Genomic DNA, 22,870 nt, shown 5'->3' with positions numbered 1-22,870 from the left:
GTATATAGCTTTCTGCCTAGGACATCAATCTTTCTGCCTTCTTTGTCTGCCAGCATCGTATGGTGCCGTCCACCTTTCGACGTTGTTGCACAATCTACGACCATGGAATTAGGGATAGGATGCCTGACGAGGTAGGCTTCCTCTCCCTCTTGAACCCTATAGAGATTCTCCAGTCATTTAGATGTTGGAGTTGTGGTTTGTAAGGTCTCTCACGCCGTTCTTGCAGCTTTCGCTATCACTGGTATCATGGGCAGGGCCACTGGATGCGATGTCTTGGCGTGTTTCATCATATTGTATACTGGGTCTGAAATTTCCGTCTGTGGCTGCTTCAAATCCATACCAAGTGCCTCGGTGATCTCCTTTATTAGAATGTGGTATGCCTTCAAGTCCTCTGTAGGGGACCTTGAAAAGCGTGGAGGAACATCAGAAGGTGGGTCTGAGTGGCGACTTGCTTGATTAGAGTCTGAGTCCTCAGACTCTGAGTATTCCGAATCTCTTTCCAGAGATGGAGACAAACGTTGTGTTGGAGGAAGACTCGATTTCCTTTTCCGCTTTCCTCCTGGTTTCTCCTGAGTCATCTCAGGTGTTTGCATCTGGCAGGACGTGGTGACTAGCATCCTGGGCTCAGGATATTGGGGTTCAGGTTGCTGGTGTTGTTCAATTGTGGGCTGTTGGAGTGGTGCTGCCAACTGGTGAGAAGGTGGTTCCTGATAATTGATGATACGTGGTTGCTCTGGTCCTAGTACATGGGATGAAGACACTTGTGCTTTCCACTTTAGATATTCCCCATAATCCTCTGGGAGCGAATGGCGGAAACCACATGTGTGAGTTGGCTGTGTCGTTGGCAAGCGCACTCCCTGGTCAGAAAGACTGTGACTTGCTCTCGGTGGGACCACAGCAAAAGTTGAGGGTAACAGGATCAGATTTCCAAACGCCTCTCTTGGAGAAATCAAAGGTGTCTTGGGCGGTAGAATAGAAAGATCCTCATCCTCTTGCTCATCATCCAATCCAGCACTTAAGAACCCTTGAAAGGTGGAGCCTGAAGGGATACTTGATGCAGAGTCCAACAGATCTCACAGGGAGGAAGTAGCATCTAGCCCAGTCAATTGCTGCTTGTCTTTGCCTTTAACTGACAGGGCTGAGAGCGACTGTTGTGGAGTGCGCGCAGGAGATAAAGACTGGCGCTTCTGTACTGTATGCGTTGCGGCTGGTCGGGCTGTCGACACCGACATTGGCTGCTCCATCAACATCGATGAGCCCACAGCAGCTGCATTCCCCTTCGATGTTGATGGGTTTCCCGAACTTACAGAAGCTGCATTTCCTTTTGATGTCGATGTTGATGGGTTTCCTGAGTTCGGGGAGTCAGTGCTCTCATAGGTCAAGAATAACAGTTAGGGAACAAGTCTTTCAACTTATCCTATCCGAAATCCAATTCCAGTCAGTTAACAGTCCGAGGTCCTTAGACACAAGTGAGCAATGAATCTCAAGTAATAAATGTTTCTGCTACTGAGGAGCCCAAATGAGGTCTGAATGCTATGGCGGTCAAACAGAAACTGACAAGGAGACGCCCAACCGCTCAATATAACAGTCTCTGAGAGCACGTGACAGCAGTTGGGCATCGCGAGGAGCTACTTAGTTGGCCCGCGAGGTGCCTGCGCAAGTGCAGAACCCATTTCCTTATGGGATCAACGGATCATGATCCATATCATCTGCTTCCGCCTTTAAGGGGTTTCTCAGCCAAGGTTTAGATGTTGAGGAGTAATTGGATGGTGATATTGTGGATGTACCAAAAACCCCATGAATGTCACCAATGAGGTTTTACTCTCTGTGTTCCTTGATGCACACAAGACATATAGCTACCTAACTGAGGGCCCTAGTAAGAACTTCTCTCAGTAGTTTTCGTTTACGCTTCTTCATGAAGGACTAAAAAGTAAAAATATAACATCATAGATTCTACAGTAAACAATCTAACAAGTGTTTTAAACTTAGGTGACAAAACAATTCTCATACCTTATATGCTCTTTAATCATTCTTTATGGTAACACTTTACCTGTAGTGTGATACTTGGAACCAGCCTTAAGAGTGGTTCATCATACACACACACACACACACAAACACACACACACACACACACACACCTCTCTCTCTCTCTTCCAAGTAACACACTACAGGTAAAGTGTTACCATAAGGAATGACTAAAGAGCATATAAGGAATAAGAAATTACTGGAATCTGGACAGTTTTTTAAGGACTATCCAGCAAGGACTAATTATATAACCTGAACTAAGGAATCGTCTCCATGAGCTTCAGATGAAGTTGAAGAAATTCATACCTCACTGCATGTAGGAGGATGGACATTTTTAGGTTCTAGGAGACTAGATTCCTCTGTGACAAGCAATTGTTATCTAGCCTATATAGTGGACATCGTATTCATATGATTTTCCCTTGTAATATGCATGTTCATTATGAATGGGAAAATTCCTCATGTGTAGCATTCATTCTCATGCGTATATAAGAATTTTTGGATGGCTTTTGGCACACTCCTTGGTTTTAAGCATTTGGATATATGAATCATAATTAATTACAAGTTTATTTAGAAAAATACGTCATTCTAATTATTAAATTTATTATTCTTTGGGGTGTCTGAGTAAAGCAGCTGAAGAAGTTCCATATAAACTTCTTGGAATTACTGGCTGTATTTCTGGCACTAAAATCCTTCTTACCTTTACTACAGGGGAAGGTGGTCCAAGTAATTTGAGCAGGCTGCCAAAGGGGCTTACAGCACCATGAATGGATTATATAGCACAAAAAGTTGACAAAGATCTTAAAGTGTTGGGGAATGCCAACCTTAGATCTATTTGCAATGGAGGACAACAAAACATGCACAAGGGCTAGTCTAGGGAGAAACTCCAGGGAGGGGATGCTTTTCAACAGAGCCAGAGGACCAAACTAGTCCACATATTTCCTCCATATCCTCTACTCGGCAGGGTAGTAGCCAACATTCTGCAAGAGAACTCATCTTGCATTCTACTAACCCCATGGTGGCCATGCCAGGCATGGTTTCCACTACATCTTCGACTCTCAGGATGCAGATATTGGCAACTACCACAATGCCTAGACTTGCTGTTCCAGGATGGGGGTCAGATTCTGCAGCCCAACCTAGAAACCTTAAGGCTCACAGCATGGAGAATCTGCTTCTAGATAAGATACTTTTAAACAAAAGTGTCCACTCAGCGAAATTATGCCTACAAGTGGAAGAGATTTGTGTTTTATACTGATCAGGGTTTTACTCTTGAAACTGCAACAATAATGCCAAGTGTTACTGTACTTGACAAACATAAAAGGCAGTGGATTAACTTAAAAGGCAGTGGATTAGCTAATGTCTCCTTGACGGTTCACTTGGCACAAATGGATGTGGGGTGGGATGGCAGGACTATGTTTTCTTATCCTAGTTGCAAAAGGTTCCTGAATGGCTTAATTAATCTGTATCCTCCTATTAGAAAGCCAATTGAGCAGTGGAGCCTTTCATTAGTTCTATCAACAGTGACAGAGAAGCCATTCGAACCAATGGCAACTAGTACTTTAAAGTTAGTCAGGTTGAAGACTGCTTTTCTAATTCCTATTACTACTGCGATGGGAGTTAGTGAGTTAACAGTAACCCATATACATGATTTTTTCCTGAAAAGATTCTTATGTGGACAGATCTGTCCTTTCACCCAAAGGTGGTGTCAGACTTTCAACTGAATCAGGATATTGTGCTACCTACATTTTTTAGTAATCCATCCACTTTTTAGGAATCCATTTGTGTATCGCCTTTAGAAAGATCTCTTCATGCTTTAGATATGCAGAGGTCACTCCAGTTTTACTTAGACAGAACTAAAGATTTAAGTAGAAGCAGAAAACTTTTTGTGGCCTACAAGGGCAAGTCAAAAGGTCACCCTATATCTCAACAATGCTATCCTATTGGCTAGCAGAGTTGGTTTCACTGACATATAAGATCCAAAAGGTGGCCTCCTCGCACCATTAAAGCTCACTCTACTAGGGCTTTTGCGGTTTCAGCAGTGCATCACTCTGGGATTCAAACTGAAGACATCTGTAAGGCAGCCACCTGGTCATCTGAGCTGCCTTCTATGCAATTGACCTTCTGCTGCAGAAGCAAACTTTGGGAGAGATGTCTTAAAGAGGGTCTTGCAATAGCTTACAGCTTACTGCTCCCTCCTCCTGGGAAAGCTCGCTAAACATACCAGGATTATGAATGTCCTATAGATCATACTACAGATAAACAAGTTGCTCACCTGTAACTTATGATCTGTAAGTAATCTATAGACATCCATAAGACCCTCCCAACCTCCTCACAGCATTAAGTTGATCAAACAGACTTACCAGGACAGGCCTATGCTGTATGATCGTTATGCTGTGATGGTTGTCCAGGAACGAAAAGAAGGGCATGCTAGATGCTGAAATAAACAGTTGCTCTGAGTGCAGTGGGCGGGGCAGGAGCACCATGAGGCACAGCAGCATTCCACCCATGAGATCCTGTGCAGAACCCAGGATGACGAATATCTACAGATCACTTACAGATCATAAGTTACAGGTGAGCAACCAGGGTTTTTTTTTTGCTAATAATTCAGAATCCTGTTGATATTTACAGCGAATAATATAGCAATAGAATGTAATTACTTATTACTGTCATCTTATTACTGCCATTGGTTGTTTATCAAGTATGAACATTTCCTTCATTGTTTAAGATGCATATAATCTGTTTGTCTATATAATGTGAATGGCACACGTATTACAAAATTAGTGGTAGCCAAACGGGACAGTTTGAAAAAAAGATAAGGACTATTTTTCATGCCAACCCTGTTTTTAAACTTACATTTTATTAATTTTAGTACAAACGTGTCTACCAGTACAATAATTTAAGTAACAAAGAAGATAACAAACTAATGCTGTAATCCTATAAACACTTGCTTGGGAGCAAATCTCATTGAATACAGTGGGACTTAATACTGAGTAAACATGCATGTAATTATGCTGTAAAATTCAGTTTTTCCCACCCTAAAAGCTAGTTAGTACATGTTTCTGGCACGGGGTATCTACTCAGTGGGGCTCAGCAGGGAGTCTTGCATTTGTGTATCCCCTCCCCACCCCTGGCTGGATGTTGAATACCATGTATGATGTGGGCTGTATATTAGTTCTCTCACATATATTTTGTATTCATCCCTCTGTTGTGAGAAACCAATTTCACATAGGATGTGTAGATATGTACAGCCTGTGCCACACATTTATTTATTTATTTAATAATCATGCTCTTTAGGAGGACCTGTGGGGACCCACCGGGAGGCCTTGTGCAGCTCCTCCAGTCCTCCTGTGCTTACACTGTTCTGCAAGAGGGCTAATACTGCTGAGCACTGCTCATGCTCCAGAAGCACTCTGTGAGAGCACAGACATATCACTGAGGGTGAGCAATGTGTTTTTGTGTGTAAAGAGTGCTTCTGGAGTGTGAGGAGAACTTGAAAGTATTCAACCTCTTGTGCAACAGCCTAAGTGCAGGGGGACTGGGGAAGTTGTGCAAGGGCTCCCAGGGCATCCCTGCAGACCTTCCTAAATATACATGCTTCATTAGGTTGGCAGCCACTAACCTTTATTTCCTGGGAAGCTGCTCATGGTCTTTAACCTATATGTGATGTTCAGAGCAATAGTCTAGCATTTTATTTAGATAAATGCTAAAAAATTAGCATTTTATTTAGATAATAATTTATACCCTTATTTCCTATAATAGCAGATGCGTTGAAGCAGCTTATAATTAAACATTATACTATATACATTAAATTATGACAATGCCCAAATGAAACCTCATCAGTTCATTAAATTTGATAAATAAAAAGAAATGTTTCAACTTGTCTATGGAATATAAATATGGAACTCTTCTAGTTTTGTTTTGAAAAAGGCATTCCAGAACTGGGTGACTTACAAGAGAACCCTGTATCTGCTTCAGGAGATCTTATTTCACTGATGATATGAACATAAGAACAGTCCTACTGGATCAGGCCCAAGGCCCATCTAGTCCAACATCATGTTTCACACAGTGGCACACTAGATGCCTCTGGGGAGCCCATAGGCAAGAGGTGAGGGCAAGCCCTCTCTCCTGCTATTGCTCCTCTGCAACTGGTATTGAGAGGCATCGTGCCTCTGAGGCTGGAGGTGGCCCAGCCTCAGGTGGCACAGCTTTCATTCACCAAAAGATTTTAGCATTAGGAAGACTCATGTGGGAGAATGCTTTTCCTAATATTCAATGACTGACATCCAGACTAGTGTTGTGGTAGTGCAACAAGAGAACTTGCATGCTCTTAAGAAGTTTGAGGAGCTGTGCAAAACTGCAGAACCAGAAACACCAACTGAGTGCTTGCAGAAGAAAGGTTATGAAACAGAACATACAGTGTCTTGTGCAAGCACAATGTCAGTCTAGCTCAGAAGCTCCTGTCTTTGCAGAACCATCTTGCACTATGTTCTTGGCTAGTACAACATGTTTCCACTAGCACAACACTGGTCCATTACACTAGCTACTCCCAAGTTTATGTCTGAAACAGGGGACATGGCTGGCTCCTCCCAACTTATAGGGGAAGACTGTGAAATAGTTGGCCCTATCTTGTGGAATGAGTGGGAGGAGCAACCTATGCAAGGATTCCCTCCATTCCACTGCAGAGAAGGAACGTACCAGGTTAGTCCTGGTGTTCTATTATTGACTACCAAATGTAAATATAAACAATATGCTGTATCTACTGCTACTGCTACTGCTACAACAACAAATATTTCTATACCACTTTTCAACCAAAGTTCTCAAAGCAGTTTACACAGAAAAATAAGTAATACATATCCATTTTAGATTAACTACAGTGTGTGGTTACAAGTGGAGTACATTTTGTAAGTAGAATGGAAAACATTTGGCTTGTTATATAGTGCAGTAAAATGTGATTGTTAATAAACCATAGGAACATAGGATGCTGCCTTCTACTGAGTCATACCCTTGGTCCATCATCTAGCTCAGTATTGTCTACACAGACTGGCAGCAACTTCTGCAAGGTTGCAGGCAGGACTCTCTCTCAGCCATGTCTTGGAGATGCCAGGGAGGGAACTTGGAACCTTCTGCATGCAAACATGCAGGTGCTCTTCCCAAAGTGGCCCCATTCCCTAAGGGGAATATCTCACAGTACTCACCTGTAGTCTCCCATTCATATGCAACCAGGGTGGACCCTGCTTAGCAAAGGGGACAAATCATGCTCACTACTGCAAGAACAGTTATAATTAATTATAATTAAAAACAACTAATAGTGGGAGAGGCACTGTTTGCTTGACAACAAATGTACATACAACTTAAATATAAAGGGAGGTTTGGAATAATTAAAGGGAATTTCGGACTTGATTTGAAAATTGAAAAGGAGAATTTTATTGAACTTGGATAAAGGGAATTTCAAATCCTAGGAGGAGCAGGAAATCACACTGTTTGGTTTTCAAGATTTGTTGAATGGATTGTCTAAGTGCAGAAGCATATATTTGATCAAAGTTCCCACCAAATACTATGATTTTACATTAATTGATAACTAAAATTAAATATGTTGAAGATAAGCACATGATTAGCACTTTGCAATAGTTCTAAGCAATGTGAGCTTTTCAGACTATCTGTTCTACTGACTTGTCTTTCAGGATGATGGGAATGAAACGTGGAAATGTGGAAAAGAAAGTCATGGTGGATATAAGTTATAAGCAGGGAAGAGATGGCACTGCTGTTCTTGATACAGTTGTTCAGGAGACATATCTCTGTGCTAGCATAGAGTTTCTCCTTACTGTTGTGGATATATTTCTAAATGCCACTGCTGAAAGCGCTGCGGCACAGAGAAACTTCACACAAACTTCAGCTTCCAAGGAAGAAGGTCAGTAACTAGTAACTACAGTACATTCTGTGTGCAGACTGAACAACTTTTCACTGCAACATAAAGCTTCTATTTCCCTTATCTGTCTGCTTGTCACTTTCTACCCTGATTATTTTTTATTTGAACTGCAATTTAACTTAGGATATATGTTAAACAAGAGTGAAATATTGTTAATTAATAGGCTTTGTGTCCTATTGAACCAATAATTGGGTCCAAAGCAGTGCAAGCTGTCAGAGCATTTTCCCTGGAAACTATTCCGATCAAAAATGCTTCCAGTATCAGTAATCTATTCTGTACCATACCATATTATATCAGTATGGTATCAGTATGAGGGTGAGGCTTACCTTTAATGAAGAGCCAGCATCTCTGAAGAAAGAGTTTACATTCTGGGCAACTATGGCAGGTGTTTTAAATTGCCATGTGTCACAGCCTGGTATTAACCAGCCCTTTGATATGAGAAACTTTACTGCTGCCATCCAGTGGAAATCTTTATTCCCTAGCTATCTCCACTTAACAACTCACCAGAACTCTGTCTCACTCCCAATCTAGGTAATGTGATGTGGTAAATAAGCGTAGGGTGGGAACACAGAGACTAAATGAGATGTTAATGAAATATATGTTTACTTCAAGAAAAGGAAAAAAAGAGTAATTAAATTTTAGCAATAAATGTTGAAGTAGTTCTGTTTATAAAAAGACAATAACCATAAGAACAAAAGACCAAATAAAATGGGATATGCACATCCAGCTATCCTAGTCTGAACTGAACTCTAGCAGTCAATCTCACGAGCAGCTCCCTTAGTCATCTCTTTCTTCTCCTTCTTTCTTCTAATGCTGCCTCTGGCAATGTCCAACCCTGTTTGCCTTCCCTCTCTAAAGTCTGCCTTTTTATCTCCCATAACTCTCCCTTGGCTAAAACAGACAATCAGAAGGGTAGGTTTTGTTTGACCTTTCCCCTATTTTAACTGTTTGGGGCACGCATCCCCAAACTGCGGCCCTCCAGATGTTGCTGAACTACAACTTCCAGCATACCAAGCCACAAAAAATTGTTTCTAGGGATGCTGGGAGTTGTAGTTCAGCAACATCTGGAGGGCCGCAGTTTGGGGATGCCTGGTTTGGGGCAACAATAATTTCCAAACTAAACTTCTGACCTTTCCCTTGTTTTTCCTTTGTAACAGAAAAGTACAGTTTGAACTTTTTTTATGGAATTATGTCAAGTGGGCCCAGAGACAAGATTTTAAAATGCCACCCCCCTCACTGAAGGCTCAGCTCATGAAGTAAAGAAATCTTAAATGAGCTGAATAGTGGTAACAAAAAGCATATAAATATATATATAAACAACCTATAAATTGTGGAAGATGCAAGTCATTTAATGGTACTAGAGAAAGACATGCTGTTCTAGTAGCTCCAGGTCTTAACGCTCACATCAGTTTCGGAGGATGAATACAACTGAAGGGAGCCCAGGCGGGTGCGTGGCTGGGGGAGTCATGTGACTTGCCTCTGGGGGGCCCCCCCAAGGCATTGGGCCCCCAGGCAACTGTATCCCTTTGCCCTATTATAGTTACGCCCAACAAGCATGCAACTGGTCCTTGCATGCTTGTTTCTCCCACTCATACAGCAGCCATGGGAGGGTGGGATCCGATGTGAAAGTGGCATGGGACAAGGATGGTTTTATCCCTTGGCCCCCATCATTATTCCAGACTGATCACACTCCTCTATGCCCCCCCCCCCAAAAGATGCTGTTTGGCCTGGAAATAAAACTCCCATTTTCACCAATAGGAACTTTCCTCCAGGGCTAAACAGCCACAGGGGGATGAGGGACTGCCTGGGTCTAGGCCATTTATATATGTTGCCAGAATTCTCAACAGCTTCATACCAGAGCTTGAACCTCAATGATAAATGTCGCCAGAGCCCTAACAGGTGGTAAGCACTCACCATGACAATGCTGAAATCTATTAAAGTTTTTACTTAAATAGTAAATGCTAGAGGGATGTTTGGTGTTTATGAAATGCTTAGTGAATTTAAAACATTGCATTTTTAGTGTCTGTACAGCCAGCATCCACAATGGAAATAAATGTTGTTGTTAAAAATCCTGAGATTGTGTTTGTGGCCGACTTAACAAGAAGTGATGCACCTGCACTAGTGGTTACAGCACAGTGTGAAGTCTCTATGAAAAATGGCCCGGAAATGTCTAAAATGACAGCTACTGTTAAAGGTATAGAAATGAAAGCCTGCCCATTTCTTCCAGATATGAGAAAAGGCAATGTTACTACGGTAAGAATTTTAAGATATCTACTCTAGAACTGTAATCCTTTGTAGTTTTATACAATATAAATGAAATTGCTAGAACCTGCAGTGTGTAACAGGGTGCAAGTAAGTGAATGAAACTATAGAAACCAAGAGGATGGCCACATGAGAGGGGATGGTTACTTGTGCAGAATGACTCCAAATAGGGATGTACAATTTATTTATTTATTTATTTATTTATTTTTACATTTCTATACCGCCTTTCGTTAAAAGAAAACTCCAAGGCAGTTTACAAAAGTTAAAACATACAATAAAAAGCAATAAAAACATCAAGCAATAAAAACATCAAGCTAAAAACATATAAAACAGGGATAAAAACAATACAACAGATAAAAACACACAGAAGCAGCAGTAAAAACAATCATGTAAAAGCCTGGGTAAATTATTTGCCTTACAAGATAAATAAGACAGTGTGTTCCCATCCGTGCTCTGCAGTGCTGATATAAACACGTGTACTTCTGTTGGATCTACAGCTACATGATTGAACATGAATTGAATGTGCTGTGCATCATTCTCAATCTGGTATCAGGAGCAATATATATGTGGCCCTGATCCTTGTTGGATGCAGCCACATCTAACCAGAGAATCTGCATTTACAGCAGAGCTGTGCTTGGAATGTCCAGTGCATACTACTTTATTGTTCCCATGCAGTATTGTGTGCTTCCAGTGTGGGGGTGGGCTCCTTTATGGGTGGACGCCTCAACCGCCACGGTTAACGAACTCAGCACAGCACGTGCAGGCAGGGTGGGGTGTCACGAGGAGCTACTCAATCAGCCCTCGAGGCCCCTGCACAGGCGCAGAACCCCATTCCTTATTATAACAACGGATCACGATCCAGATTAAGAGTTACAGGTAAGCAACCTGTTTTTTTATGGCCCCAACAATGGTTGGAGAAGTGCATGGGGAGCCTTGGGATTGATGGGAGGTGTAGTCCTTTCGAGCACTTTCCCTGTAAGAGCTCTAAGGGGAAAGGATCTTTCCAGCCATCACTGGGGCAGTACAGGGCTCTGTTTCTCATAAAGGAGGCTCCCCCACATTAGAGGTGCACAGTACTCTGTGGAGATTGGTACTGTCCGTGCAAGGACGGTTTACATTTGTGTACATTTGTCTTGTACATTCCAGAGCACAGCCCTTTCTTTGTAAAACATTTTAGTAGTTAGGATGGCAGTATTTGTTGCTGTTTTGCTTTTTAATATATAGAATTTCCAATAGGATGTTTGGGAGCATGTTACTACATTTGAAAGAGTTTCTTAATAGGCAGATTGATCTTTATATTCAGTTTAATATTCTTTGTTTCCAGATATTGCAGCCTTGTGATCTCTTATTTGATATGATGCAGTCAGGTACAAATCCTCAGAAAGGTGATCTATCTGTTAAGTCCATAAGGATTAAGGTAGGTTAAAAGTTTGTGTGTCTGTCTTAGCATCAATAAATGTGATATTTTTGTTTGTATTGATTATTTTAAGCATGTTATACATATCTATATTTTACAATTGATATATCCTCTATATTAAGTTGAAATTGAATAAATAAAAGAAGCTCAATATTAAGAGCATAAGAACAGAATTATTTTAAAATGCATTGCTTACCCATTTCAAGTATCCTGCTTGATATTTTATACTTCTTGTACACCTCTTCCTATATGCAATTGTCTTGACTCATTAATTCAAGGTAGACATTCATAATTTTGAACTGAGTGTATTTTTCTTTTAAACTCAGGTGTCACCTATTATCTTAAATACAGTCTTAACCATTACATCAGCACTTTTTCCAGCTAAAGAGACTGCAGAGAAAGACCTTAGTCCAGTATCTCCAGACCTATGGGATAAGAAAGATATTAAAAATCTAAACATGTGGTTTTTTGAAGAGCCAAGTGAAAACAAAAATCCTGCTTCCTTAACTGCATTGGTCCCTACAGGAGAGACAATGCAAATGAGAATTGAAAGTGTTATCATCACTCTTGAAGCTGGGGTTGGTCACAAAACAGTCCCAATGCTTTTAGCAAAGTCGTCATTTTCTGGAGAAGTCAGAAACTGGAGTACTCTGATCAATCTCTCTTCTCGTCTTGAACTAGAGGTAGGAGGATAATTGAGGTTTTTTATTTACTCTGACAGCATATGCAGATATTTAGAGCCACTTCACAAATTATAGCCATCACATGGAAGCTGATTCAGATCTCCTCTGTTACTTATATTTGCTGCCTAACAAGTTTGGGGAGAAGTCTGCCTTCTTATTACCGGTGTTTCGAATTTGGAATTCTGATACGAGCAGATGGCTGCAGTGTTAACAGGTCTCTTCAACTGTCACTTTGCAATAAATATGGCAGCTTGTCCCACCCCTACCCATCTGCTGCCATAAAATACATGCTGAGGTTCATATGGCTGTGGATTATTCAGCCACAGCATTATGCTTTGTTATTTGTGGAGGTTCCGTTCTCACCTATAGGCTCAAATACAGAAACTGTGAATAACAGAACTATGAGTCAATGGGAATTGGGGGAGGAGGGGGAGGTTCCTAACAACAACAACAGGGCCAAAAAAGCAAGGGGAGGATAAATAAAAGAAGAAAAGGATAGTACTGTATTTTCCAGTTCTCCAGCAATGCCCCCACAACCCACCCACCCCAAAGTCAAATATTCACCAATGATTTTTTTTAAAGAGCCATCAAATGGCTCTCTGCCTTTTCAGCCACTCAAAACCACAGATAGGCGAATTTTGCCTATTCTACTCGTGGATGATGAAATTGGGTTTCTAAGTCCCAATCGTGGATACAGAGTCCGCGTATAATGAGGGCCACCTGTATACCAAATCTGACTGTGTTATCTCAGTGCTCAAGGGACATTTTGCATTGTAGTATGTGTTTATATCTTTCCTGATCTTGAAAACAGTTGCAGAGACCAGGCTGTGGTTAGCATCTGAAACACAGAATGGTGTCCTGAACCAACTTTCAGAAGTGAGATTTAGTTGGGAATAGGGATGTTCATGAATAGTTTCAGGCAGCTGTGGTGGGTTGGGGTGGGATGGAGAGTGGTAGCTTTAAGAATGAGGCATGCAGGTCCTTACCTGCTCCACCTCTCCGCTGTTCCAGTCACGGCACTGTCCTTCCCAAAAGGCCACGTGTGGATGTGTCTCAGCAGCACACACGTGGCTGCTGCTGCGATGCAGCTGCACACAGCCTTTCAGGAAGGACAGCACCGTGCTCAGAACAATAGCAGGGGGGTAGAGGAGCAGGTAAGGACCAGTGTGCCTCATTCTTAAAGCTACCGCTCACCCCCTGCCAAAACGTTTCGGATGCAGCTATCCAAATTGTTTCAGCGCCTTGCTAACCTCACATCCCTAGTTGGGAAGCTTCCATAGGTATGGCCAAAGTTGAATGGATTTTTGGAATGAACTTCTTATCAGGACATTTGAATGCCTTGTGACTGTGAAGCCAAACTAAGAGTGAGTTTTTCCATGGTCTACTTACCATTATATTATTAAACATACTATTTTAAACATTTTCCCTCCAGGTCTCTGTTTTCACATCTTAGGGACAGATCATGATCATCTTATATTTAATGTTGCACAAACTAAATCTGATAATTTAGAGTTGGTTTATTAGGTTAATTATAATAGTAAGAGGATTTCTTTTGTGTCATAAATCATCTCTTGTTTTAAATTGCATTTCATTTTTTTACAGTATATCACACAAATTGTACACTGACGAGTGTTTTGTGTTTTTAGGTACATTATTACAATGAGATGTTTGGTGTTTGGGAACCATTGCTTGAACCATTGGAAGTTGAAAACACTGATACATTCAGACCATGGGTACTAGGAATGAAGGTATTATTTTAGTAGTATGAATTCACTTGAACACAGCAGATGCATTTGATTTTTTAAAATTCATACTTTTCACTATTTCACCATTAAAATAGTACGTGGTGCCTCCAATAAAATCTTGGATCTAGTGTATCCAAGGCCCTAAGAGGAGTGTTAGTGTTCAGAGGCTTAAGCAAGCATGAAATAGGAGTTTGAAAGAGATGTTCAGGCCTCATAGGGGAGAAATGTTTCAGGAAGGAAGAAGAAAAGGACTCTTCTGTTTTCCTTTCCCGTTCCCTTGAGGCTTTCCTTGATGTGCTAAAGGGCTTATTTGGGGCTAGTGCTGAAGAATGAGAAAGGGAAAATGTGTCTTCCCCTCCCCCTTTTAAACCAACTGACACTCTGGTTCAAAAGCTTTTGACATTCTATGGGTCCTTGAAGATTACAGGGCCATTTTAGGGGCTTTAAAAATTGTACTTTTTCATTTAATTTATGAATGTACTAGTATTTTTAAGCCCGTTATAATAACGGGCGCTAGGTTTTTTTCTTCCCCTTTTTTCCTTCTTCCTTTCTCTTGCCCCCCCCTTTTTGTTTCTGTTTTCTTTCTGTTTCTGTTCCTTTCTTTTCTTTCCTTCCTTTTCTCGCTCTCCTTCCCCCCCCCCTTTTTAATTCTTCTCTATATCTTTTCCTCTTTTCTTTCTATAATGGGCTTGGCTGGTTGTTGTTTTTTAATTCCTTCTTCCTCTCTCTTGTCCTCACCCTGAAATAATATCAATGCTTAGAGGAAGAAAATCCTGCCTAATTTGAAGGTGAAGTTGAGGTTTAGAGTATGCATCAGTATTGCAGGGGTGAGAGTCCTTGGCAAGAGTATTTTGATTAGCAAATAAGTAAATACAATTCAAACAGCTCAAAAATCAGAACCAAGGTTAAACTTAAGACTTTCAAACTTTACATAGAGTGGAACTTTATAGGTGAAACACATATCCTTAACTCTTCCCCAAGGACCCCGTTTCTCCTTCTTTATTGCATTTATAATTACACAGCTTTGTAAAATATGTGATTTCTGGATGAAGGATTTTCTCCCAGGATGCTTTAAACACTTAATGATTTACATTTTCTGCATCAACTGTGCTTGTATTGCTTTCATGTAAAGCATCAAAAATGTGCTATGGCTCTATTCCAGAAAGAGATGCTCATGACTGAGAGCGCAAACAGCGGGAATTGCAGGGATGGACCTACCTTACCCCCAGACAATCATCGCTGTTCCTGTTGGTGTGCCACCATGCGCCCACGATTCCTCCTCTCCCGCCCCCGCCCCATGATTAAGGGCCAGTTCGGCCCATGTAAATGCCGCCACGGCCGCCGCCCGCCCTCCCAGCTGCCCGAGTCCCCCTCACCCGGTTAGGAAGTCCACATTTTGAGAAGCAGAGAGGAGCTCGCAAGCAGAGCTCCTCTCTCTGCAAAGCCTCTTCCCGAACTGGCGCTTTGGGTGCAAAGGACGCCTATTGCGTCCTTTGCGTCCATAGCACCAGTTCGGGCATAGCCTTTGCACAGAGAGGAGCTCTGCTTGCGAGCTCCTCTCTGCTTCTCAAAATATGGACTTCCTAACCGGGTGAGGGGGACTCGGGCAGCTGGGAGGGCGGGTGGCAGCAATTGTTTGGGCTCGCCATCGCCGCTTCTGGACTCTGGCCTCCTGGGCGGGCAGAGAGTGCCGCCCCCGCCGCCCAGAGTGCCACCCGCCCCCGTCGTCTTTCCCTTCCTGTGGCATGGCCAGTCCTCTTGCCGCCACCTCTACCCTCCTCCCGGCTTTCCCGTTCGCGTTGCGGCTGGGCTGGTCCCGCTGCCGCCACCCAGAGTGCTGGCCGCCAATCCGCCTCTACCCTCCCCGCGGCATGGCCGGTCCTCTTGCCGCCGCCTCTACCCTCCCCCCCGGCTTTCCCGTTCGCGTTGCGGCCGCCAACATGGCCGCCTGGTGTCGGCGGTCCTGTCTCCCTTGGGCTGTTCTGGGCCTGCGCTTTGCGCAGGCCCAGAACAGCCCAGGGAGGCAGGGACGCAGATCCCCAACGTTCCAAGGCCACGGCCACTCACTTAGCCTTTTATTATATAGGATGTACTTCTGCATGCCTGGGATTGTCCTGCATATGTAGAACCTGCTGCTTTGTTTTTGGATGGCCCTGTTTCACATCCAAACAAATAGGCACTCAACCACCTGAGCTTACTATTAGAGGAATGATTTTTAATATGGAATCTTGCTCACAAATATACCTAAGACTCTGTTCAAATTATTTGGGATGAATAATACCTGATCTGTCATAACTGGAAAGCAATATATCCTCACTGAAGAAAGGAAGCAGGTGGGGAGCAAGGAAGAAACAGCCATGTGCCTCCCATCTTTGGAAGCAGATTAAAATTGGTCATTTCCTTGACACTCATTTCCTGCCCAGAGATTAGCTGTGTTTTGGACTGAGTGATGTTGAACTTGCTGCTCCTGCTTAGTCTTTGCCCAGATAGTTTTAGGGAAATATCTATTAAGATTTGCCTATATCTTCAATTTTGGATACTGATTTTAAGTGTTCCGAAATAAATGTTTAGAAGCAAATATTAGATACTACCACTACTGAACTACTACTAGATTACTACTAGGTTGTAAACCTCGCAGAGATGGAAGTTTGGGGCAGTATACAAAATTTAACACACATCACCATAGAAAATAGAAATAAAAGTTAATATACTGCCTTTCAACAAAAGTTCTCAAATTGGTTTACAAAGGAAATAAACAATGAATAAGATGGTTCCCTGTCCCCAAAGAATTCACCATCGAGCAAGTCACATGCCTCAAATACCTGGGGGTGGTCTTCCATGCTTCTGGCACCAGGAAGACTCATGGCAACCATGTTGCATTAAACTCCCAGAAATGCATTGCTGCCATTCTAAAATTCTTGCAAACAAGAGGAGGACAATACATACCCACAGCCCTCAAATTATTTGAAGCGAAGTTGCTGGCCCAACTTTTCTATGGCATTCAGCTAGGCCCCTTCTCAAACCTTGCCCCTCTGAAGCTTGTCCAGTCCAAATTCTTAAGAGCAATATTCCAAGCACCCTGATGTATCCCCAATGCAGGCCTACAACTGGAGGCAGGCCTGGTGAAAGTAGAGGCCACAGTATGGCTGACCATACTCAATTACTGGCTAAGACTACCCTTCCTTCCAATGTGTCTAGCCCCACTAATACTAAAGGATGACTACCACTCCACATGGAAATGAAATCTGGTGATGAAGATCGCATCACATGGACACTTCCCTGCCCACCTCCTCTCCATAGGCCATGAGCAGGCCAGAACACTCCTCAAACAGCGCATAATAGATATAGAGTGCCAAATACTTAGACAGGGTCCCAATCACTTAAAGTCAGAGATATGTCTTTTATACATGGTCTGTGCACCTGAACAGAGACCTCGTCAGAACCTAACAAGCTCAATTCTTCTGATTTAGGTGGGAACCCTGCCCTCAGCCGCTATATGCGGCTGTGCCACTCCACATCCCCTCAGTCTTTCTCATCCATGCTTCAGTAGACGTCGTGGAATCTTCAGCTCGGCAACGAGTAGGACAAGTCCTTGAATTCTCTTGTTTTCTCCTGTTTTTCTCTGTTTTCACTCTATTATTATTTCTTTATCTCATGCAGTGGTGTTTTTTTCTTGGCGTTTTTATTTTAAACCCCCTCCCCGTATTTCCGTGGCTCCGATCCTGGCTGGGACAGGGCTTGGTGGCCGACCGGCCTGCAGTGTCCTATGCCGGGCACTAAGAGTTTTAAGAAATGTGTTCGCTGCAGATCGAGATCCCTTCCCTTGACACTCATACCAAGTGTCTTCTCTGCCTGGGGGAATCCCACATTGTCGAGACCTGTATTCATTGCCAAAGGTTTATGAAACATGCTCGAAAAAATAGGGCTTCTCACTTGCACGCTGCCCTGTTGGACATGGCCCTCCGTTTGTCGGAGGCCTTTTCATTGAAGCAATCGTTCAAAATGGCTTCTCCGATGCCATCAGAGCAATCAACTCTGCTCCTACAGAGCAAGAACTCTGTGCCTCAGTACCGATCTTGGTGGAGCCCGTTTCGGACTTCTCTGTGATCTCAGTCCCGTCGGTGCCGTTAAATTACTTGCCTAAGCATTCTATGACTATGGTACTGACACCCACCCACCCCCGCCGGTCTCTTCGGTATAGATACCAGAGAAGAAGAAGCCGAAGTTGGTTCCGCATCTGCCAGTGGGTCAACACCTTCTGCCTATTCCTAAGAAGAAGAAGCCCACACAAGTTCCTGCTTCGGAGGCCCTGCTGGTTAAGAAACTGAAGTCGGCTTTGGTGCATGGCATGACAGTCATGGACAAAGCATCCCAAGGTCACCTGGCTCCTCTGATACAAAGTTCTTCGGACCCTCGCCGACCTAGTTCCCAGGTGGCTGAGGTGTCTCCTAGCTGGACACCTGACTGTACCCCTGCGGGTCGGGACCTGCCGGTAGCAAGCAACGAGCAGGAATATGCTACGTCGGAAGATGAACCCTATTCACCAGACAAGCCCGCTGCGAATGCATCATGGCTGCCTCGATGTTGTTCGTCTCCCATGTGCCACATGGAGCACCTTCCTCTTAGAGATCGGAGTGCACATTGGGACTTGGAAGAATGCTCCTCTGAATACAGCCCCGGAAGAGACTGGGATCAACATTAGCCTGCGTAGATGGATCGATGCCGTGTCCTTGCACGACGTTCCTCCTATGCAGAGGACGAACGCTCCTCTTATGGAGAATGGCACCGAGACACTGTCGTCTAAAGACACTATCCCTCAGATTATCGTTCAGACTGTTCGGACTGGAGGAATGGAGGCCTCGCTCTCCTCAAAGGGGCCTTCGTGACTGTCCTGAGAGGCACGGCTCGCCCTCTGAAATTCTAGTTCGATCCCTGGCATTGAAACCTACCTTGGTACCACTGGCAGAAGACTATGGGTCAGTACCGGACACATCGGAAAGCCAGACGGATTTCTCAGCTGTCCCTCTGGCATTGGCCCAGGACTCTTTGGCATCTCCTGAGTCAGATAGGGAGAGCAAACCTGGCTCTCCGGGCTCGGATGCTCTTTACCTGGGGTCTTCCCCTCTGGACAGTCAATCGGACTCTAAGCCAGTGTCTCCATCAGAGGACCTTAAACAATACTCAGCCTATGTGGCCCACATTGCCTCTGCCCTAGGTGTGAGCCTTGGTACGCAGCAGAAAGGAGAATTGGATCCTTTATTCGGCCTTATTGATGTGGAGGCTAAGGTACCGGCCTCTCTGCCCCTTAACACTGCCCTGTTGGGAGTCATGTGAAAGCACTGGGAAAAGCCAGCAACTCTTTCCCAACCCAACAGGTGTTTGGAGAACTTCTACAGGGTACAGATGCAGGGTGATACAACTTTCTTGAAGAACCATCCCACCCCTAACTCCATTGTGGTTGAGGCATGAAGAAGTCTAAAAGTCACTGTCATTCTCACCCGGTGATAAGGAGGCAGGAAGTTGGATTCCTTTGGGAGAAGACTGTAATACGCTTCGGCTCTCCACTTGCAGGTGGCCAATTACCAGGCCTACAATGCCAGGTACAATCACTATTTGTGGGAAAAAGTGGCCCCATTTTTGGACCTCCTGCCACAGCACAAACATGATCTGGCTAAAGCCTTCCTCTGCAAGGCGGTGCAGGCGACAAAACAAAACTCTACTCGGCTAGACACTCTGTGGAGTGTGCAGCTGAAGTGATGGCCACGTCCGTGGCTCTCAGGAGGCATGCTTGGCTGCATTCTTCCGGGCTGACCTACGAGGCCTGCTCTAGGATTGAAGATCTTCCCTTCAGGGGTTCTAGCCTCTTTGCGAAGCAGACAGATGACACATTACAGAAGGTGCAGAAGCTGAGGAGTATGGCTATGTCCTACTCTTCCTCTGCCCCTAAGCCTCAGAGGCCATCCAAGTGGTCCTCTTACCAACAGCCGAAAGCCCCTCTGCAGCAGCAGTCTTCATCGGAGCAGTCCTTTTGCGACAACAATTTCCAGTCTCAATGCAAGTCTGGGTTCCAACCTAGCAAACTGGCCTTTCAGAAGCAGCATCTGAATATCTTTCAGAAAAAGCAATGACTACTGGGCCTTTCAGACTCGCCTGGTTCCATTTGCGGCGAATTGGGACAAGGTGACTGTGGATCAGTGGGTCCTCACAGTCATACGTATGGGCTACGCTCTTGAATTCTACCAGACACCACCAGTGTCCGGGGTTGTGACTGCTCCGTTGACTCCGGAGTTGGATCAGGAGGTCTCCACTCTCCTCTCGAAAGATGCTATAGAAAGGGTCGCAAATGGGAAGAGCCACAGCTTTTATTCCTGGTATTTTATCGTTCCAAAACTGGACGGCGGTCAGCGTCCTATACTGGACCTCAGAGCCCTGAACAAACACCTTGTGTACAGGCGTTGCTGGATGTTGTCTGTACCGACTGTTCTGGCCCTCTTAGAAAAGGGCATGTGGATGGTCTCCCAGGACCTGAGAGACACATACTACCATACCTCAATATGCTCTCAGCATCGCCACTTCCATCGTTTCCAAATAGGCAAAATCCCTTATCAGTTCAAGGCCTTGCCGTTTGGTCTCACAATGGCCCTGAGGATTTTTACAAAATGCCTGGCCCTGGCTTTTCTGCAAGAGCAAGGAATGCAGATCCTACCTTTTTTTCTATTATTGGCTCATCCTGGAGAGTTCCAGGCAAGCTGCCCTTGAGTCTCTCGACACAGTCATAGATACTCTGCAGAGCCTGGGCTTACAAATCAATTTTGAGAAGCCCTAGCTGGATCCTGTCCGCAGGATACAGTTTATAGTGCTGATCTTCGACACCAGCCTGGAGAAGGTCTTCCTCTCAGAGGCCTGCATAGAAACACTTGTTCAGTTGGTCTCTGTTTTCCTGGCCGGAGGACAGGTCCATGCACTCGGTACAGTGCCTGTTGGGACATATGGCAGCCACCACGTACATGCTTCCACATGCACACCTTCAGATGCGCATCATTCAATGGTGGTTCCTGGATGTGTTCGACCCCCTTCTGGACTCAGCTCAGTTAGAGCACATGTCTCCTTGAAAGGTGCGGGAAGCCGCAGCATGGTGGCTCACCATTTGGATCTCAATGCCCCCTTCCAGGTCTCCTCACCATGCTGGGTGATGCATCGGAGCTAGATTGGGGTTCTCATTTGGGTAATTTTAGCCTGAACGGCTATTGGACGTCAACAGAGAAAGGTTGGCACAACACCTGGAGCTTTTGGCCTTTTTGCATGCCCTCAGGGGTTTCTTGCCCATAATTGTGGGTTGTTGGGTGACAGTCTAGACAGACAATATGATGGCGAAAGCCTGTATAAATCAGCAGGGAGGCACGACCTTGGGGAGTCTCCTGTTCCTTTCCCTCAACCTATGGCATTGGTCTGTCACACATGCAATGACACCTCATGCAGTCTACATTCAGGGGACCCTGAATGTCCAGGTGGACATGTTAAGCAGGCTGACAACAGTCTCCCATGAGTGGTCCTTAGACCAGGGTGTTCTCCGGGACATATTCGCCATGTGAGGTGCTCCAGCTCTGGATGTCTTTGCATCTCAGGACAGTGTGCCCTCTATTGTTCCAGGGGAGGGGAAGGCGAGGGCTTTCAGGGCAATGCTTTCATCCTGTCCTGGACAGGCCCCTTCCTTTACCTGTTTCCTCCTTTTCCCCTCATCCCAAGGGTTCTACGCAAACTGAGGGAGGACTGCACCAGGGCCATCCTGATAGCCCCCTGGTGGCCCAGGAGGTCTTAGTTTGCGGCTCTGAGGTGGCTGGCAGTGACTTGGGTGTGCCTCCCTGCTCTACCTTGCCTGCTGACGCAAGAGGGAGGTCAGGTGCTCCATCCGGATGTCTGGTCCCTGCACCTGGTGGCCTGGAAGATCCGACCGGCTTTCTAGTGAGACTCAGAGACATTCTGCTTGTGGCTAGAAAGCCATCGATGAGGCAGTCGTATGGGCATAAATGGACACGTTTCTGTTCCTTTGCTACTCAAAATGGGTTTGATGTTCTTAACCTGACTATTCGAAATGTTTGTACCTATCTATTATATCTGAAAGAATCTGTTTTGAAGCTGTCTTCTCTCAGGGTACATTTGGTGGCCATTGTGGTGCATTCGCCCGCCACCCAGGTTTCCTGGTTTAAGGACCCAATGGTTAAAAATTTCCTGAAAGGTTTATCCCACGTTTTTTCGGATGACCCTGTTATGTCGCCGGCTTGGGACTTGTCGGTGGTTCCTGCTGGATTGCTACGACCTTCCTTTGAGCCTTTGGCTTCAATTGACCCTCGTCTCCTGACGTGGAAGGTTGCCTTCTTGGTGACGATCACCTCCGCTAGGAGGGTGAGCAAACTGCGGGCCCTGAGGGTTGATCTGTCGTACCTGCAGTTTCACAAGGAAAGGTGGTGCTCTGACTGGATGTCAGATTTCTTCCAAAGGTGGTTTCTACTTTTCATCGTTCCTTGCCACTCACTTTGCCCGTGTTTTTCCAAAACCCTTCCTCTGATGCAGAGCACAGGTTGCATCGTTTGGACATTAGGAGAGCATTGTCCTTCTATGTCCAGAGGTCGGCAGAATGGAGGAAAACTCCTTCTCTCTTTGTTCTGTATGATGGGCCTTGTAAGGGTCTACAAATTTCTGCTTAGTCCCTATCTAGGTGGATCGTTTCTACCATTGAACTTTGCTACAAATTAGCACATAAACAGTTGCCTGTGACCGTTAAGGTGCATTCGGTTAAGTCCATGGTGGCCTCTGT

At 44.4% G+C, this 22,870-nt stretch overlaps 1 protein-coding gene across 5 annotated transcripts in view; it reads left to right on the top strand.

Annotated features, from left to right (window-relative positions):
- VPS13A (vacuolar protein sorting 13 homolog A) overlaps window positions 1–22,870 on the top strand; it is a 354,074-nt gene that overhangs the window by 215,442 nt on the left and 115,762 nt on the right. For all 5 annotated transcript variants that reach the window (XM_053292130.1, XM_053292129.1, XM_053292133.1 and 2 more), the window contains exons 38-42: window positions 7,704–7,930; window positions 9,969–10,201; window positions 11,535–11,627; window positions 11,954–12,310; window positions 13,957–14,058. In XM_053292130.1, coding sequence (XP_053148105.1) covers window positions 7,704–7,930; window positions 9,969–10,201; window positions 11,535–11,627; window positions 11,954–12,310; window positions 13,957–14,058 — 1,012 coding nt within the window. The remainder of the gene's footprint in view (window positions 1–7,703; window positions 7,931–9,968; window positions 10,202–11,534; window positions 11,628–11,953; window positions 12,311–13,956; window positions 14,059–22,870) is intronic.

This window comes from Hemicordylus capensis, chromosome 2, assembly GCF_027244095.1.
Source record: "Hemicordylus capensis ecotype Gifberg chromosome 2, rHemCap1.1.pri, whole genome shotgun sequence".
Classification (NCBI taxonomy): domain Eukaryota; kingdom Metazoa; phylum Chordata; class Lepidosauria; order Squamata; family Cordylidae; genus Hemicordylus; species Hemicordylus capensis.
This window is presented reverse-complemented; position numbering and strand designations above follow the sequence as displayed.